General features: G+C 42.0%; 1 protein-coding gene across 2 annotated transcripts in view; it reads right to left on the bottom strand.

The window, feature by feature from the left end:
* Nucleotides 1-9,203, bottom strand: part of CADM2 (cell adhesion molecule 2) — a 995,556-nt gene extending 986,353 nt beyond the window's left edge. For both annotated transcript variants that reach the window (XM_087818103.1, XM_087818104.1), the window contains exon 1: nucleotides 9,113-9,203. In XM_087818103.1, coding sequence (XP_087674229.1) covers nucleotides 9,113-9,173 — 61 coding nt within the window. In that variant the 5' untranslated portion in view covers nucleotides 9,174-9,203. The remainder of the gene's footprint in view (nucleotides 1-9,112) is intronic.
* Nucleotides 9,204-14,920: the final 5,717 nt, after the last annotated feature.

Below are 14,920 nucleotides of genomic sequence, written 5' to 3'. Positions count from 1 at the left end.
CTAGTTAGGGAACAGAGTATTGATTTAGGAACAATTTCGGATTCTTCTTTTTGCTTGGGAGAGTGAAAGGAACAATCCCCATTCAGGAAAAGGGATACACATTTTCACTCATTACTGTACTTCATTCCGGGCGCAAAGAACTATTTAGAAATAACAGATACTGTATTATGTATCACAATGGTGAATTTCATTCTGCCTTGGCAGGGTAAATAGTGAGTGCAGAATGTGAGTAACTGCGTGCTGTACCAGAGTCATAGATATATAATTGCCTTCAGAAACATCCTTCTCTGAATACCACCTACACATTAATACATGACAGTGAATTTACAGCCAGGCCCCTGTTCTATCCCACATGATCCCTGAAAAGGCTTTGAAATGAGGACACGTGCATAATTAAGGCACACTGAATATCACAGTACATGTAACAAACCAGAGTATTATGAATCCTTAGGGGAACCTCATAGAACTAATACATTTTCTAAAGAAAGCTGCACATGAGTAAAGAGAGCCTAAAATGCTAATTAGATCCTCTCAGTGAGAGCTATAGAAAAGTTGATTCTTGAATCCTGAAGTTGGGCACAGAATGGAACATTTGTATACAGAAAGGCTGAAGAGAGAGAAAAAGAACTTGACATCGAAGCCCCTCAATAGATGATTTACACAATTTGTGAGAAAATAAATGGAGCTAAATAAAAATATAACAGTGGGAGAACTCCAAACCTCCTGAAAGGGTTAAGTATGAGAACTGATTTCCTATTAGAAAGGGATTATGTAACAACAGAGGGAAATACTCAGCCTAGCATATGCTAATTTAGTCGGCTTTGCCAGGCATTTCTATGTGTGTTTGGCTGGCTGTTTCATATCCTTCCCCTCTTCTTTTTGCCATTTTTATTATGAGACTAAGGAGGTTGAACTCACACAATATTCAAGAATGACAATAACAAAAACAAGTAAAAGCACAATGTAATGATTTAACCTTGCTAAAATTCTGGGGTCCTTGCCTTGGAGGGTGAAAGGAAAAACACCCACTCTGTATGTATTCAGTATACAGGTTTTAGCAAAACTCCCTTTCTTTATACTTCATTCCCCCTGTTAATTTATTTGATAGGTCTTTCAGGTTGGTAGCATGGTCAGGAGTGGGGGAGATATTACATTCCTGGTGAGTGTTAAGGAAGTCAAGTTACTATTCAGACTTCAGCACATAAAATAGACGGCAGTAAGGAATGACAATTAAATATGATGCTTATTGTACATTTTCTTCTTTGCTGTTAAATACAAATATTCTAATCATTTCACATTGCAACCAAATACTACTTCGGGTTGAAAAGCAGAGAACATACAAGCATGAGAACAAACTGAAAATATAGGTGTGATGGACATTTTCCCTAGGGGGGTATAGGACAAGCTAGTGTAAAACATGAATTTACTAAGAAAGTAAAAACGTATTTTATGCACTATGAATTTTAGTCCTTGATGTTTAGGCATTATGAAAGACACTTGCATTTTTAAATGCACAGAATTTTAGCAAAGAAGCTAAAAATACTTCTTTACAAAGAACAAATTAATTGGCTTTATAAATTATACCAAATCAATATAGCAGCTATACACTTAGCAGTCGGCAGCACATCCTCACCAGGAAGGTGCTTTCTCACTGGTTCCACAAAGATGACTCTGGATAAACCATGCACAGTTACTGTAAATAAACCATTGTCAAGGATATAAATTTATTAGGGAGTCAATTTGACCTATGAAAGGACTTTTGTGTTCTTGTGTGAAATCATTTGCACTATTTTAACACACTCAGCTTTAGGAGTTTATGTTCCTCAAAGTAAAGGAATGCTTTTTTTATTTTCTAAACAATCCCAAATGACATCAATATCTAGCCCCCAGAGACACTGTATAACTATGACTAACCAGGGGTTTCCTCTTCAGCATTCAAATGGCTGAAAGATAATTTAAATACTCAAGTAAAACTATTTGCTGACTCAGAAAGTGTTATCCCCAAAGTTGAATAATGACTGTCTTAATATTTACTTCAAAGTCCTCTAAAATAGAATGTGAATAATTAATGGCCAGCTCTCTCCCTGGCAGATCTCCTTACAACCTCAGCCCTGTGTCTATGCAGGTAGCAGAGGTTCTCACCACTCAGTTTCATAAGCACAAAGGAAGACCCAGAATAAATGCTCAGCTCTACTGCAAATTCAGAAATTGTAAACCTGGCGCATATGTTTTTAAGTGGAAAAGTTAATCACTGTTACAGCCTAAGAAAATTTATCTAAAAATATATTTGTTAACTTTCATAGAAAGGGTAAAAGAAAATGAGTGCAAACAAATTCCTGCCTTTTCCTTACACTTCATCTCTGGGAGCCCCAAACTCTGATTGCTGATAAAATTATAAAGATATCCTTCAGTCCTAAAAATAACTGTACACTTTAAACTTGTATATATGTGCATATAGAGATAAATGATTGAGGAATATTTCCTTTTTCAATAATTACATCCCTGATTTTGGCATTAATATTTAACTGATACCTAATTTAGCAGAATACTTACTTTCGTAATTTTTAAATATGCTACATACTTCTAAGATGAAAACAATTTCATACCTGTTTAAAGAAACTCACTGAACACATTAACAGGACCAACTGGGCTCATTTCTTGGATAAAAATTATAGGCATAATATGTTCAATTATTTTGTTCTGTAGCAAATGGAATCAAAATAAACAAAGCTGCATTAGTTACTGGTATCTGATAGGCTTCCGTGATAGGCTACCCATAACAAGTGGTCCACAACTCTTACTTTTATTAAGGAATGTATTTGGTGCTTCTGCCTTTTTGATTAATAATATTGTTCACCGGGGAAATATTCTCTACTGATTTGACATTAACACAAATTCCACGTTATGACCATAAAATAAACTATGTGAACATACACGGAACAGTTAATCCCTATTTCTTTTAAAACTACTGTATTCTCATAATACAGTAAATGCTCCAATAAGAAAAAAACGAAGGGACTGACTCCTTAAAGGAAGGGAAGGATCTCAGAATATTTCCTAGCCCAACAGACATTAAGCCCAACACATGTAAGCAACTGCCTAGCAATCCTATTTTAAGATTGCTATTTATCTTCATTAAACTGACCCACGTTCCTGAGAGTGTTCACAAAAACTATTCATCATTCATTTGATGAAAATGATAATTTTATTAGGATTTATTTATTACATTAATTTCTAAACCAAATAGGTGTTCTCTCATTTACTTTGTCATGAGCTCCCATGATTAGACATACTCTCTGGATTATTCCTGGTTATAAACAGCTGAAGGAGGGTCAGGGCCACCACAAGCTCTGCAAGACTTGCCATTTCTCCCCTGCCCATGCCTGCTTTCCCGGGTCTGCCGCTGCGGAGCACATTAGGCCGCGATGCCATTTGCATCATCACACAGCAGGGGGCTTCAGCCGCCTCAGCTCTAGGTTAATCTTCACCTACCTCTCTACACGGGAATTTTCCAAAGAGGCCTTTTTTTTGATACTACAAAACGGCACTCCAAAAATGCTTGACATTTTCAAATAAAATGGTGGCAATGAACTTGTCCTTTTAAATATTTTAGGTTAAATTCGTAAATTGAAATCATGCCCTTCATTTTTTTCATGGAAAGAGTTTGTGATCTAATCTAATGCAAAATATCTGAGATTTTTAATTAAAGAAAAAAAGTGAGCCAGGAAGCAATGGTAAGAGCAACTGGTCAGATTGCATTGATTTAAAGATTTATATCAAGAGCTGTTGCTATGTTACTTTTCTATAGGCAAACTGTTTCCTAAACTAATACAGCCTATAAAATGTTAAAATTAACTCAAGTACATTATTTAACAAAGTATGAGTGCTGATATATTATGAAGAGAAGGGACCATTTAACTCCATCATAATTAACTAGGGCATACCTATTCTTCAACGCAGCACTATTTATTATTCATCTACTAAGTCTAGAGTAAGAAGACTGAAAAGGTAAGTAAGACTCACGGCTTGCCCTCAAGAAGCTTAAGTTTAATAATCATTTGGGCACTAGAGCTGTTTTAGAGGGTAAACAAACCAGTATCTCCCAATTACACAAAGGGCTTCTGACTTCAGCTTGTGAATTCTGCTCTTCCTTAGTGATTTCCCCTCTCACTGCCTCCTCAGCCTATTCAGCCAGCTGCTATGCAATGGGCAATTTTACCAAGGAGGTTTAACAAAGTCTATTAAAAAGAGAATTCTTTCTCAGTAAATTTCACAGAATGCATGTCAGCATGATCAAACAAAACATCAATATGCCAGGTCTACATAATATTATTAATGTACCCAAAGTCCTTCCTAATAAATAAATAAATCTCACTTGTCTCAATCATATAATACCCCATAGGCTGCTTATTTTAAAAAGAAAATTGATATAGTTTGATATTGATTTTAGGCCACTTTAAAATGCATGCTTAGGATGTCTTCCAACATTTTTGCACTTCCATTCATTCTTGAAGTGATTTAAGTAAATTCTTCTTTAAGAAAAATGACAGTGTCTCAGCATGCAAATGTGGATGAAATAGTATTCAAGTACTTTATTTCTAGTGGAGAAGACAGAAGAGGCCATCTCAGTTGATGCTTAGCTTTGTTATACTATGTTCCCAGAGCTCTAACAGTTGTACAAATGCGGAGAAGACAATAAAGTAGGTTTCCATAACTTAATGCAAAGTTAGTCCAGAAACTCCTCATATTTGCAGGGAGATTTTCTTAATTACTAAATGTCTGGTGTTTGTTTAAGTCTTAGACATTGGCTCTTATGTACAGACTCTACTTTTCAAAGTTTCAGCTATTAATCAAAAAAGGGTGTAGTGAGCTATATCCCAGGGATTGCATTCAATATAAGAATTAAGCTTGACAAGACTAAGGTAATTACAAACAGAGGTAAAAGAGTGGGGGAAAACATGATTTTAGGAAGTATTAAGTCACCAGTATTTTATTTAGTGTGCATTTTATATTATAATGTGTTTTCTAAAAATATAAGAGGATGTTGATGACACATACCCAGGCAAGTAATATGTATGTCCAATTGACCTTTAATTTGAAGGTCTTTCTTTCTGAATATAACATATTTACTGGAATGTTCCATGGCAAAAACCAAACAAACCAACCAAAAAAACTAAAGCCCAGTACTTACGTTGGATGTGTTTTTGTGTAAGATAAACTCTAAAAAGGAAATAAAGTCCTCAATAAAATCTGGGCCTATGCATGTCTATTTTCCTGTTATATATTTTGCCCGTCTCTCTTTTTCACCCTCTCTAGGATGGCTCCTTGTTAAATAAGACAGTCTCCATCTTGCAGTGCCTCCTGAGGCACGGGAAGGGATACAGCTTCAGCAGGGGTTAGCTATTGAATTGGATCTACTCTGCAGCCCAAAGGGGTCTCAGTTACAGGTGGCAAGTGTTTGCACTCCTTATTCTAAAGGAATTCACTGCTCTTACCTCAGATTTTTCCTCTGTCTGTGATGGAGGAAAATAGGAAAGGATGCTCCATAGCTTAACACTGAATCGAATTTTGTCTAAGTAGTCTAATTCCAAGTTATACTTTCATCAGAAACATGTTTATTTTCTAATATTTATCTCATAAAGACCCACTGGGGATGAACTGGTAGGCATTACACAATAAAACTATTTAAGCTTTTTTTTTTTTTTTTAACTCATTTTCTCATTTACTTGATTCTCACCATCGGATATCATTCTACACATTAACAAGCCAGAAGATTGATTTTGCTTCTCAGAAAACGTAAAAAATGGTGACATGTAAAACAGGAAAACACAGAGATAATGTGTTCAAATGAGTCCTCTTGTATAAAATAAAGCATGCTACAAGAAAGGAAAAAATAATACAAAGGATAAATAAATTGATTAGTATTAACTTAAGTGACCAGATACCATTATAGTGCTGACAAGACTAAGAATAAGGAGCTGTAGACTGCCTGTAGTATTTGCCTAGTCATAACTACTAGCAGGCAGAGCAGACTCCCCCTAGCCAAAGTCAGTTGCTTACTGTTTCCCCTACCACCCTTTCTTCCCTGCACACAGAAAAGACAGACTTGCTAAGTATTTAATCTGTGTCCAGAAAAATAAAGCTTTCCTTTTACAACCTCACCAAGCCCTAATAAAACAGTAGGGTGGTGGGAGAAACATAAGCCTGAACCCCGAAGCAATGTTTTCAGACAAGACTAAGACAAGGAACGCATGAGCAATTTGTTGGAGGAACTGACAATATCCACAAAGTGTGATGTGCTCGTGGAGCAGTGTTTGATAAATGTGAGGCAGCCATAAACATGAGAAGACAATCCAGTGGTGCTTTGCGCCCCTCCCCCTTCTAGTTTTTTTTTTTCTTCTTTTTTTTTCCCTTTAAATCCTGTCTCTGTTTTGGAGTGTTAATATGGCCTGATCTAAGATGCTCACAAGTACACAGATATCATTGGGCTGGTGCTCTCTGCCTGGTTGCTGTACCGGACACTTATGTATTTATTTATTTATTTATTTATTTATTTATTTATTTATTTATTTATTTATTTGGACCTGCTGCTGGTGCTGCTGCTCGTTGCAGTGGTGCATTTTCTCTGGCATCCCCACACGCCTTCCACCACCACCCCAGTCCGCTGTGAAAGCGACACTGTCTTACTCACTGGTTTACATACTTAATAAAAGAGACCCATGCCCTAAAAAAAAAAAAAAAAAAAAGAATGCAGCTGATGGAATCTTCAGGGTAGAGAAAGTAAATCTTCCTCCAGGCTGAGCGAGGGGCCCCAGCAGACAGTTATTTCGTAGTGCCCCGAATAGGCAATTCGTGGGGAAAGGCTGAAGGCGGAAGGAGGCGACCCCCAAGTGCAGTCCATCGCCCACATGCTCTGTAATAAATAATCTTCTCGCACCAGCCCGGCAGTGTGCGCAATGACGTGCTGGGGCCAGCACACACACATTGGCAGGGAAAACACATCCAGCGGTGTCGAATTTTCATCACGATCACCAAATTAACTGATCTCCCCACATAACACTCCCCTGCCCGGCGTGGCGCGAGCGCGGGAGCGCGCGCGCGCGCGCGCACACTCACACACACACACACACACACACACACACACACTCGCACACGCTCGGGAGCTGAGAAATGCAAGTTACTGAGAGGTGAACTGGGGTCTCTGGGAGGATGTTTCGGCACGGATTAGAAACCCAAGTAAGGTGTCAGCCAGCTCCCCGGGTTACTTGGGGGGGGGGCGCTGTGGGAAATGGGACGAGGCAGCGGAAGCAGGAAGAATGGGCTGTCTGCCTTTCTCCGGGATTCTGGCACATGACACATCTGAAATTTGCACCCAGCATAAAATACACAAAATTACCACAAAATAGTCTAAAGAATACCTCGGCGAAGTCAGGTGGTTAACCCAGGGAAATTCTGCCCACTAGCTTTTCTTTCATATTCATAAATATGCATAAATGAAATAGCGTCCCGGTCTCTGTCCCGGAGGACAGGAGCGAGTGCATTCCAAGAACTTGCTGAAAGATGGCTCATTGACCTCATTTAGAGCCTCCAAAGGCCGATCGGGTTTTGCACGCCTTGGGTCTACATGTGTTTCACTTTCACATTCCTTTTACCCAGGGACAAATAAATGTGATCAACTTATCTTTCCCACAAATCCACAAATAAGGACAGGGGGGTTAGAGGTGGGCAAAGACTGAACAAGAAATCAAGAGTCACCGAGCTTTAAGAAAAATCCTGTCGACCATCATTTCACATCCATTCTCCCCGAGACTCACACTCAAGCCCCAATCCCCGCGCTCCTCTCTCCCAAGCAGCAGTCCTCCGCCTTCCGGCCCCGGCCCACCCAGCCCGAGGCCGCCGCCTCTGCTCCCCCGCCCCCCAAGCGTGCGCTCCCCGCGCACTCCTGCTCCGAGCGTGGCCGTGCATTTCAGCAGCAGCAGCGCGCCCCCCATTCCCGCACAGCCCCTTCCTCCCTCCTCCAAAAGGGTGTCTGGGGAGGAGTGCACCTCAGGTCCCCAGCCCCTCCGCATCCAAACCCAGGGATTTGCATAATCGCCGCGTTGTGTGCGGTTTCCCTCCACTGCGGTCACAGGGGTCCTCGCGTTTCACGCGAAAGGGTGATATTAATTACGGAAAGGAGCGCGGGGAGCGGACGGGGGAGGGCGCCGACGCGAGAACCCCCAGCAGAAAGTAGCTGCTGGCTGGGGTGCATGTATTTCTTTGCTGGGGGGGGGGGTGGAGAAAAGAAAAAACACACGGACTGAATAATAAAAACTCGGTTTGTTGATAAAGTGGCTTTGCGTCTTTTAATGTTTTCCTTCCTTCCTCTCGCCCTCTTTTTTTTTTTTTAATTTCTTGGCTTATTAATTCATTCCGTCTTTTTTCTCCCTCTTTTATCTCTTTCTCTTTTCTTTCGTTCCTTTTTTTTTTTTTTTTTTTTAAATCCCAGACAGTCTCCTCTCTCTTCCTAGGTGAATGACAAGTCTCACGACACCCCCCACCCCGGGGTGCTATTGCCATGCACACGGTGCTGCCGCTGCTGCTGCTCTCGCCGTCTCGGTAGCTCGCTCCCAGACTCTCACTCACTTTTTAAAGACACAGGATATGATGCCGGCGGGGAGAAGGGGATGGAGAGAGGCGACCCGAAAAGGGGGAGGTTCGGAGACGACACGAGATGGAGAGGGGCGGTCGGGAGCGTGATGTGGGAAGCGGCTGGTGGGTGGTGGTGGGAGGGTGGGGTGTTCAGAGAAGGCACAAGTTGCCAGCCAAAAGGCGTGGGTGGGGTGGGGTGGGGGGGTGGCGGGCATGGGGTGAGAGATCCCGGAGGCTCAGGTGAACGGAAAGGCGAAAGGTGCCGCGCAGGGGGCTGACAGCTGGGGGAGCAGGGCTCAGCCAGAGCCAGAGATTGGAGGGGCAGGAGCAAACTGCCACTGCCCCCTGCTGCACGGGGGAGTGGGGGGGGCATCTCAGGGGACTGGGGGACTGGATGGGGGAGAGTGGAAATATGGGGTGGAGTGGGGATGCTGGGGAATGGGCGTGAAGTTGATGTTCCCCGAGGCGGGGCGGGGATTACCTTGTAGCAGGAGCCCGCAGACACTGTAGAAGCGGAGCACGGCGCTGCGTTTCCAAATCATGGTCCCTTCTCTAAAGGGTTGGGGGAGGAACCAGGGGGCAAGGATCTGCTGGTGAGCGCGGCAGCGGAGCGCGGGGCTCCGCCGGTGTCCTCCTCGCGCCGCCCGCCGGACCCACGGTCCCCGCTACTGCGGTGTTCGAACCCGCGGACGCGGATCGGCGGCGGCAGAAGCGGCAGCGGCGAAGCACCCGCAGAAGGGGGTTGCGGTGGGCGAAATAGTTTCTTCTCCTCCTCCTGCTGCTGCTGCCGGTGCAGCCGCGAGAGCCCGTCCGCCAGGCGCGGGGTCGGAGCTCGCCTTCCTCTCGGCGCGCGCAGCGAGTCCCAGCGCCCGCCGGGGCTGGCCGAGCAGGTGGTGCAGGGACGCCGGGGTGTCGGAAAGGTGCGTACGAGGGCTGCGAGGAGTGGGTAGGTCACGGCAGGGAGGGGCAGAGGGAGACGGGTTGCTCGCAAGCAGCAGCCGCCGCACGCGCTCGGGGTGTCTCGGGGTCCTGGGAGGAGAGGCGGCAGCGGTGGCAGCGGCTCTGGTGGCGGCGGCGGCGGCGGCGGCTCCCGGATGCTCCGGCTGCAGCAGCAGCAGCGGCGGCGGCGGCGGCGGCGGCGGCGGCGGAGGCGGCAGCGGCGGCGGCAGCGGCGGCAGCTCTACAGAGCACTAGACACAAGGGCAAGCTCAGCGCGGCGGAGGCCCCGCCCCCACCCCGGCCAGACAGACACCGCCCCCTGGCCAATGGGAACGTACCCGCCCACCGCCCGTGGCCAATGAGAGAAAGGGTTGGGTGGAGACAAGCGCCGGGAAAAACAAACAGGCTTCTCAAGGACCCTTCGGGCAGGAGGAAGCGAAGCCCCCGTCCGCACACCCCCGGCTGGCCTCACCTCCTAAGAGGTGTCTCGGCCTCACTTGCAGAAGAGCCTGCCGTCTTCAGGAGTCATTGCCTCGCGCTTGGGAAGGGTTCAGCCAATCGTCGCCGCGAGGGGGCGGGGTTAGCCGTGTCCCCGGCAGGTTCTGGAATCCGCGGCGCCCGGGACGGGTCCTGGGTGCGAAGTTGCTCTGCGCCCTCGGACGCCCGGAGCGGAGGGCGCTGCACCTGCCCGCCCGCCCGCCGCAGCCCGGTCCTCCGACGCTCCCGGCCGCGCAGGGGGAACTGCAGAGGGCGTGGGAGGCGCTGTGCGTGGGGCCGGCGCGCCTACCTGTCTGCAAGAGCTCGATTGTGGCAGGAAAGCAAAAAGTTAGGGGCGGAGGAAGTGATTTTGTTGTTCTCCAGAGTTTTGCCTTAGTTTGGGCATAAATCTCATTAAAGCCTCGTGGGTGACAGTGGCCTTCGGTACTGGAATCAGGCGGACCCTGGTTCAGATCCCATGCTGTCTGTCTCTTCTTGCTTCATAATGTTTGATGATTTTAGTCGACCGTTTAAATCTGAAGCCTCCTCAGCTACACAGCCGGGAAAATAACAGCACTTAGCTCAGAGCTGTAAGGTTCAGTTGAGAATGCAAACATCCCAGTACAGGGTCAGGCAATGGGTAAGCGCTTTATAAACGGTGGATCTAGCTGTTTTAGTGGGGATTTTCTAATGAAGGGAAGCAGGAAATCTTAGGCAATCTCCTACAAATGTTTTAATAGCCTTAAGGAAGGGAGAAAAAGCACAACTGTACTTTCTTCAGAGACTCAACCAAAGTGGTCATAGAAAGGAACTGAGGAATCTGGAAAAAAGCACCTATATAAATGAGAGCACTGTGAAAAGTGTCCTTTAGAAGAGAAGATATAAATGAGCAAGACATAAATTAATCAGAAGTTGTGTTTCCAAATTAGCTTAATTCCCAGGCTTTTCCCTATGACCAGTTTTTAATTGGACCAAATTAGCCGATGATGGACTAGTTCAGTAGTGTTAAATCAGTCACACCATAAATAAAGTCTGCTTTGTTTGAAAGACTACACAATAGAAACCTGCAAGCAAGAAGACAGAGGGAAAGATGAGAGGCGAGATCAATACTGATGCCCTTCGCTCTTTCCCATTTGTTGCTTATTTTGCCACAACCTTTTACAAATTCAACCCTTGCCTTTTAACTAATGACCTATACATTTCTCTGTCCACTTTCCTCCCCAGGTCCTCAAAATTAAGAAATAAAATGTCCATAATAAAACTGCAAGTGGACTCTAGGAGACAGAGGATGTGTGAATACTCTTGTTATTGTAGGAGATAGTTGCCTACTGTGAGTTTTAGCTGTTAGGAAAGCCAGTAAGTCCAAAGATACTGCTGTCATTTAAACTATTGTGAGCATCAAAAGGTGAAATTCTAATCATTATTGACTCATGCTCAGGCTTTGTGTCAGGAAAAATATAATAAATGGAAATGCCAAAGAAGTTAGGGTTTCTTTATTAAAACAGTAGTCAGGGGTCCTGGGTTCTAGCACACATCTTGCTGATAATTCTATGGCCTTGGGCATATATTCAACTTCCCTGACCCTCAGATTCCTCAACTATAATATGAGGAAGCTGCATTTGATGACTTCTAAAGTCTCACAGAGCTTTTAAAAGAATCATTATTCTGCTCGGCCGGGTGTGGCTCAGCGGTTGAGCATCGACCTAAGATCCAGGAGATCGTGGTTAGATTCCCGGTCAGGGCACATGCCCAGGTTGCGGGCTCGATCCCCGGCAGGGGATTGCAAGAGGCAGCCGATCGATGACTCATCATTGGTTTTTCTATCTCTTTCTCTCCCTTCCTCTCCCTGAAATCAATAAAGATATATATATATATAATATAAAATTATATATATATTTTTTTTTTTAAAAAAAGAATCATTATTCTAAGATTTTTGTATTCAAGACAATGCCCCAACTGAACGTGAGTATCTAAATTCAGCATTTGTGATCAATACTCAGAAGCAAATCATGTTTTTGCTCTTGTGATAACTACCAGAGCAATTAGGATTTCTACAATGAAATAGTCTATAGATTTGCTATGCAGTATGTGGTCCTCAGACAAGGATCATCACCATTACCTGGAAACTTGTTAGAACTGCAGAATCTCAGGCCCTACCCCATACCTATAGAATCGGATCTTTCATTGTAACAGGATTCCGGGGTGATTTATACATACACAAAATTTGAGAAGCACTAGTTTTTAACACTGCTTTACTGAACATTCAACCTCAGGGAGCATTTCAGTGGGAGCTCTAAAATACTAAAAAGCCCAGAGGATTTTTATTAAATTGCTATTTTCAGGACCCCCAGGAAAGTCCTTGTCATCACAACAAAAAGAAGTAACACTTTTTGTAAACTATGGAACAAATTGGTTAGTTTAATTAGGTATTTTAAAAATGGTTGCAAGTTTGACTGTGATGAGAGTCGTAAACTTTCATGTGATTAAAAGCTCTCTATAGCCCACACACCTAGGGGACTGGAAGTGGGTTTGCACTTATTCCAGTCCTGGAAGAAGAGTACTCAAAATGGGAGCTCTGGCCATTTGGATAAATAATATCTTCAACTATAAAAAAAAAAAGATAAAGTTATATTTTCTAAATAATCTATTCTTAGATGCTATTAATCAATTAATTTTTTAAAATATCAAATGCTCAATGGTTGTAAGATCTTTCAATATTTTAAAGTGTGACTATAATCAAAATGTTACAAAGCTGTCATTGTATAAGTAAATTCACTGCTAAAATGTAAAACATTTCCTAGGATGCAATTAAACATCTTTAAATATCTTCATTGTATAGTTTTAGGACAATTCTTGTCTGCATATAGTATCAGCATCTCTGTAAATTCACAAATTAACTGACCCCTTATGAATCACCAGACAATGAATTTTATAAATTGCCAAAAGATGGCACCTGTCCATGCACCTCAATACACAACAGTCTAAAGTATTAAACCTGTCTGGCAGATTAGCTTTACTTTCTTTATCATTAAGCCTTATATTCACCTTTACTTCATAGCAAAATATTTTTAACATTTAACTTCGTGTTTTGAAATACATTTTAAGAAATGAATGCTTTAAATGCGAGTCATTCCTTTAATACTGTTTTAAAAGTTATGTAAAAATAGCACACACTTTTTCCCTGCTTTGGATATGATAGTTCTCTTTGCTTGTGCTGTCACAGAATAGAATGACAGCCTCCTCCCCCTGCAAGAGTACTGTGTATGTTAGAATTCTTTTAAGATAGATTTTTACAGAGGAGGCTACACACCATTTGTACATTATAACTGTTTTTACACCAGTTTGAGAGAATTGGGATTTATCAAGTTTGTGATGTTTGTGCATTTTTCACAGAGCAAAGTAATTTGTCAAAAGTTTTAAGGTGGTGGATGATAATTAACAAGATGAGGGGGAATCCTTTCACAATGCTCCCTTTAAACACTTTTTTATTTAATTGTTCAATTATACCTCAGTAAAGCTGAAAAATAACAAAAATAGTTTTATTGTGGCAAAAAAAAATTTGAAATGAGAATGGGAAATTAATAAGTGTCACCACTTTTTACCACTGTGGATAAATTTCCTGGGATTTCACAAGGTTACTTAGAATACTTATATTTTGCTTTTAAAGTCTTCATTTAAGTGGAATATCTAAACACTTTAAGTATACAGTCATTATGGATCCAGAAATAAAAATCTAAACATAAATGCTAAACTGACTCTTATAGTAAATTGACTCTTGCAATAAATTGACCTAGGAAAAGGAATTTCATAGCCTGGTGAAAATGTGAACCATTGTGAAACAAAATTAGCTTATTGAGTACTGGAAACATTGATTGTCATTCTCCATGCTCCCCAGCATTTTAAGTATGAGGTCAGCTGCTTAGGTTGCACAGATGTTAAGAATTCCTTAGGTATAGAGTATATAGTACATATAGTATAATGCACAGTATAGAGTATTACATACATATATGATATATACAGGGGTGGGCAAAAGTAGGTTTACAGCTGTTCATATGAAAATAATACAAATAAATAATACAATAATTCCTAAATAACACATTTTGCACACTCATGACTGTATACATACTTTTGCCCACCCTGTGTATGACAGTATGTAGCAATATTAACTGCTTTAAAATGCATTTCAATTTAGCATTTTGCTACTCTTTATAAAACATTCAATGTCCTCCATCAGAATTATGACTTGTTATTTTACCCCACTACACCCCAAATGTCTTATTTCTAGAATTTTAAATTATATTAATGATAGTGTACCAAAGTGTTGGAAAGAAATTCAGAAAGTTACAATCTCAAGATTAGCTATTCCTGCAATTTTACATAAATGAACCAACTGGCAATATTACCAGCATCTATACATTCACTCATTTGGAAAGATGCAATCACAATATATAAAGTAAAACTGACCTTGTGCTGTTATGTAGTATAACATCTGTCTCTACAATGATTGAATCTACATGATCTAAGATACGTGGCCATCACGCACTTTCTTAAAAATTCAGCAAGAACAGTAATTCTATTTCCTCCATTTCACCCAAACCAAACATACACTCTATAGGATCATATGATCCTCATATTTAAAAGCAGCTAATGTGTAAAATAGTAGTTTTTTAAATGACCAAAGATAAATGGAAATATCCTGGAGATGACTCTCAAGAAAATGACTGCAATCATTCAAGTCAATTTAATTCCTGCCACATAGTTTTTCTATGTGGGGCTTCTCTACATGAAACACTCCTGTTCAGTACTGTTTAAGTCATTTCCTTACTTTAGCAAGAAATCTGCTCAAATGTGATGTTCTCAGGGAGTCATTTAC

Source organism: Miniopterus natalensis, chromosome 6 (genome assembly GCF_054644295.1).
Source record: "Miniopterus natalensis isolate mMinNat1 chromosome 6, mMinNat1.hap1, whole genome shotgun sequence".
NCBI lineage: Eukaryota > Metazoa > Chordata > Mammalia > Chiroptera > Miniopteridae > Miniopterus > Miniopterus natalensis.
Note: the sequence above shows the minus strand (reverse complement) of the source record. Positions and strands in the feature narration are given on the sequence as shown.